General features: G+C 30.3%; 1 protein-coding gene across 1 annotated transcript; it reads right to left on the bottom strand.

Moving 5' to 3' along the window:
- Window positions 1–1,305: 1,305 nt before the first annotated feature.
- On the bottom strand, window positions 1,306–4,818 carry LOC145050402 (uncharacterized). The gene is made up of 7 exons (XM_078998657.1): window positions 4,695–4,818; window positions 3,961–4,044; window positions 3,515–3,847; window positions 3,264–3,460; window positions 2,577–2,850; window positions 1,900–2,372; window positions 1,306–1,821 (listed from the first exon to the last, which is right to left on the bottom strand). Exons 1-7 carry the CDS (start codon window positions 4,816–4,818, stop codon window positions 1,306–1,308), a joined length of 2,001 nt encoding a protein of 666 aa, XP_078854783.1.
- Between the last annotated feature and the right edge of the window lie 690 nt (window positions 4,819–5,508).

The following is a 5,508-nucleotide window of genomic DNA, read 5'->3' on the forward strand; positions in this document are numbered from 1 at the left end:
TAACAATAACAAACAATAGGGACATTTCGAGTTAAAAAAATAAGTTAGGGACCAAATGTGCATATTACTCCAAACCATAGGGACCATTCGTATAATTTACTCTATTTTTAACTATTCCCTGAAATCTTTATTTAATTTTTTATAAGAACCCTTTTTATATTTCTATAAAGAAAAAAGTCTATTTAATTATTCCTTACGTGAATATATATATATATATATATATATATATATATATATATATATATATATATATATATATATATATATGTGGGGGGGGGGGGGGGGGGTGTTATAAAAATCTCGACTATGTCCAGATTAATATCCAATTAGTCCGTAGGCACTACCCTACCGACTAGAAAGACATCTAGCAATTAATCTCTGCCTACACAATGAACAAAACACTAGCAAACGAAAAAATTTAAGACTTTAAAGAAATCATATTTGAGTAGGAACTATTTGAGCAATGATTAGTCTTGTATTAATTATATTAACCTATTTTATCATGATATTAATGGTATTTATGAACTTTATTATGATATTAGTCATATTTAATTCTTTGAAAATTCAAAATATTAGTAATTTATGGTCCTCAATTAACCCACCTATTAATCCCCGCCTAACCGATTAATCCTTTAACCCCAGTCCACCGACTAGTTAACATCAAGAGTTTTTTACATCCTTTATATATATATATATATATATATATATATATATATATATATATATATATATATATATATATATATATATACATGTGTGTATGTGTGTGTGTGTGATCATTTGAGAACTCGTAGTACTCGTAGTATAATGAGAACCCAAGAACCAAATGAGGGTTGTTAGATCACAATAATAGATGGTTAAGATGTGTTGTGATATTTTTGTAAATAATTAGGAAAAATAAGACACGGGGCTAAAGAAATTGAAATGAATCAGGGACATTTTAGAAATAAAATATTTATTTTAATTCACATGATTAAACCTCTCATTTACGTATCTCTCTTTGTCTTTCATGTCGTCTTCTTCACAATATCTCTTCCCTCTCCATCCCTTATCCCTCGATTACCACCTTTAACTCTGCAGACTACTACCAACCTACCCAATGGCGAGTCTAGAACGTAAAATCACATAATTCACTATTTAAAAGAAACCGATAAAAGAAGAAAAATATTAAAAATATATATATTATTGTGGGTTCAAATCGGATCGAGTCGTAAAAACAAAACAAAACAAAAATTAAGTTCTTACAACTATACCCGACGAGGTCTTATAGCTTGATATAATTTCACAATTGTATCATTACTAATACTATCTAAAACATTTTTTTTCAATATATGACACCAAACTATCACTTAAAAATTGATCACCCATTTTGTTGCGTACATCAGTCTTTACCAACTTCATTGCTGAAAATGCACGTTCCACATTCGTTGTTGCAACAGGTAAGATCAATGCAAGTTTCAAAAGAAGGTAAACCTTAGGATATATTATATGCTTTTTTTCTTCAACCATCTTTTTGGCAAGTTCTCTAATGCTCTTCAATTGATTAAAGTGTTCATCTTCTTGCACATCATTAATGTAATTTTTAAGTTCAACTTCAAGAACTTGAAGACCATATTCTGTTCGAAATTCTTCCTTATAAATTGTAGCCATTTCCATTAGCTTATCCAAATCAAAGGCTTTAAAAGACTCACACGGGCACAAACAAGCTATGCAAAGAAGTAATTTCGTATTGGCTTCATTAAAGCGATGGTTAAGCTCTTGAAGTTGCATATCAATAACCGCCTTAAATACATCAACATGATAATGATGCAAGTTGTTAACCTAAAAAAATGAATCTTTAATAAGCTAATTACAAAACACAATAAATAAATCAATTTGGTAATATCAAATGTTACATACCTGTGAACCTTTTCGACAACTGAATCCATCATAATATTCATCTTCCATATCCACGATTCTAACATCATGTTTATTGCAAAACAAAGTAACATTCCCTAAAAGTGGTTCCCATCCTACATCTCTAATTTCTTGAATTGCTTTTTTAGAGTTGCTTACTTGATTCATAGCATTTACAATATCTTGGTCTTTTCTTTGTAATGTTGTATTCAAATGATTTGTGACTCCCAAGATATCAACCATCAAATGTAGACAAAACACAAAATCAAAGGACTTTAATAACCTTAAGATGTGAATTGCTTCAGCTTTACGATCACGATCACTATTATCTTTACCAAGGTCTTCAAGTACTTCACAAATGGAAGAATATATGTTTTTGATATTCAATAGAGATGAAAAATGAGAACCCAATCGAGTATCAGATGGTCGTTTGATACCCACTTCTTGGTTCAAACCGGTACCACTCTCAAGCTCACCTAAAATTTAACATATAAAAGTTTAATTAGCATAACATAACTACAAAATATTTTAATAATAAATCTAGTTTAATTATAAAGCAAACCTTCAACCAAGGCTTCCATAACTTTATTTGCTTGTTTTATTCTTAAATTATCTCGTCACTTGTAGGAAGATTCAATAATGTTTAATAGTTGAGAAACAGCATCAAAGAAATCGTTAACCTTCGTGTGATTTTTTTGCAATAAACACTAGGGCTAACTGTAATTGGTGAGCAAAACAATGAATAAAGTATGCAGATTTTGTTTCATTCATAATCAAAGTCTTCAATCCATTAAATGCACCACACATGTTACTAGCACCATCATAGCCTTGCCCTCTAATGCTATTATTACTCAAGTTCCACTTTGAGAGCATATCATAAATGGTTTCCTTTATTGTCAAAGCTGAAGTGTCACTGACATGTCTAAGGCCAACAAACCTTTCTACAACTTCCCCCTTTTATTTACAAACCTCAATACTAATGCCAATTGTTCATTACAAGAAACATCATGTGACTCGTCTACTAAAATTGCAAAAAATCTTTTCCAAGATCTTCCATAATAACATTTATAACTGCATCTGAACATGCTTGCACGATATCTTTCTGAATATCACTGCATTTCAATTGTGTATTTTTTGGAGCATTCTTTAACACAACACGATCTACCACATCACATCGATCAGCTAACCATTGTAAAAGTTCAAGGAAGTTACCTTTATTATTCGAATTATCCGTCTCGTCATGACCACGAAATGTCAATCCTTGACGCAATAAGAATCTAACACAATCAATTGAAGCATTCAAACAAATATGATATTCTTTTTCTTGTAAAGTGGTTTGTTTCTCAAAAGCAGTAGTTATGGATTGCCTTTGGTTCATCAAATTTTGGCACTTTTGCAGCAATATTGTGTGGAGTTCCGGCTTTATGATCATCTAGTCCTGATTTTCTATTCCAAGCTTTGAAACCAGATTTCACAAAATGATCTGATCCACCTTGGTTTGGTATGTCGGATTTAAATAGATAACAACATAAACAAAATGCGGCATTCTCTTTTATATTATATTCTAACCAATATTTATTGTCATCAAACCAAGATATATTAAATCTTCGTTGTTTACCTTCAAAAGCACTTTGTGGAAACTTATAGTTTTGAGGTTGGAAATGTCCTTTTTGCAAGTATGCTCTTCTAATTTCATCTCTTTGATTCACATAATAATATTCCATAGCAGGATGTTCTGTCGGGTCAACGGGTAGTGAACTTAAGTCAACTCTCATATGCTTATGTTGTTCATTATCTTCTTCTATTGCTTTTTTATCACTCTTTCTAAAAAACTTGAATAAAGACATTATTGATTTAATTTCTAAAAAGACAACAATCAAATACTCAAACAAATAAACAACAATCAAATACTCAAACACATTGAAATTAGAAACAATAAAAAAAAAAAAGCCTATTTAAAATTATGAATAAAACAATCAAAACAATAGAAAAAAAATTGACAAATTCGATATTAATAAAATACTCAAGGTTCAAAAGATTAACAAAAGTTATTAATTAACATACCTGCGCAGTGCAACAGTGGGCAAGTGGGCAATTGGACAATTGGTTGAACAAGGAACAATGGAACATGCGCCGCTGTGAACTTTTCTTGATTAACATTATTTTTATTTTTTTAATTTAAAATCTATTGGGCTTATATGCATATTGGATTATACCCTAAAAATATTGGGCTATTAAAACATAAAACAAAGGCTCTAAAAATTTGATATATATATTAGTTCACACATATTTTTTGAGGTTGGTCACAAAAAATAATTATATACAACCTGTTATATGTATAAAAAAACGGTGGGTCAAGTGACCCACCCTCAATACACAAACTCGCCACTGAACCTACCGTCATTAATGTCAAAATCATCGATGATTAATCCACGATCCAAGAGATCGATGTCGGTCGTATTCATCTTCGATTACAGTAGTGATTATCAAAGACCTAAATTGTTTAGTGGTGGATCGACTAGGTACTCATCGTCACATCTACTGAAACCGATCTCCATTGAAGATCTAACTAAAACGTGTATGATAAAGATCGATGACGAACCACAATTATCTCCGCCTCACGTTATCTGACCGTTACCGACGACTGATTTCCGAATCATCTCCGATGAACGATCTGCGTCTCCTCTTTATCCCGACGATTGATTCACATCTAGATGGATTTGTTGTTTCTCCATCTCGATATCGATCCTAGAATCCTCTCTAATCTACCACTCACACATTGTAGATTAATGATCAACCATAATCATCGTTGGTTTCCACAACAATCACCATATCTTTCAAATCGGATGCACAAAATTGAGGTAAATCCTTCCTCCCAACTTTGTGGCCCACCAGATTGTTCATCTTAATGTCGTGATGCATAGTTTAATTGAATAGCAATCTACCTTGCGTTTTTCACTAATCTAGAATCAAATCGACATTCTAATGTACATATAAATGCCTCATTTATTTATATTCAATCAAATTTTGTTCATTATTAAGCCCAAGGACAAATTGACATATTTTAGTTGATTAAATAAGATGTTGAAGGTGTTATTTGTATGTTTTTGTTGGAATTACAATGGACATAGGAACTAGAAAATGACAAAAGACATACAAATAGGAAAGAATTTGTGGAAAGTATTAAAGAAGTGAAAATTGATAAATTGAAGAAAATATGTAGATCTGGACACGAAGATATGATAAAACTTTGTATCTTTGTAATTTTTTTTAATATTTTACTTTGTATCGAATAAAATACTTGTATTATTATGTTTATAGGTTAGTAAATAAAAATAGGTTTTTTATGATTTACTTACAAACATTATATTATAAGAAATATGTATATATGCACCTGAAAAAATATGCATATATGCACCTGAAATGTTAAGTTTTTTTAGTTAACAAAATTATATATATTTTTTAAATATTCATGTTTTTTTAAAGTTTACTGACTTTTAAAAATTTACTGTTTCTAAAAAAAGTTTTAGCTTTTAAAAAAAAAATACTATTTTTCAGTTTTTGTAAAAGTTCATGTTTTCTAAAAAAAAATTAGAACATCCGTACTTTTTT

The sequence above is a fragment of the Lactuca serriola genome, chromosome 5 (genome assembly GCF_051521515.1).
Source record: "Lactuca serriola cultivar US96UC23 chromosome 5, Lser_US96UC23_V15, whole genome shotgun sequence".
Lineage (NCBI taxonomy): Eukaryota > Viridiplantae > Streptophyta > Magnoliopsida > Asterales > Asteraceae > Lactuca > Lactuca serriola.

What these genes read in the sequence shown, in the direction of transcription:
- LOC145050402 (XM_078998657.1), bottom strand. Translation starts at nt 4,818, where the DNA reads ATGCATCACGACATTAAGATGAACAATCTGGTGGGCCACAAAGTTGGG. An exon ending in TCCACAAAGTGCTTTTGAAG is followed by an intron (nt 3,461 to 3,514) that starts GTAAACAACGAA and finishes AATATTGGTTAG; the next exon opens with AATATAATATAAAAGAGAAT. An exon ending in GTTGTCGAAAAGGTTCACAG is followed by an intron (nt 1,822 to 1,899) that starts GTATGTAACATT and finishes TCATTTTTTTAG; the next exon opens with GTTAACAACTTGCATCATTA.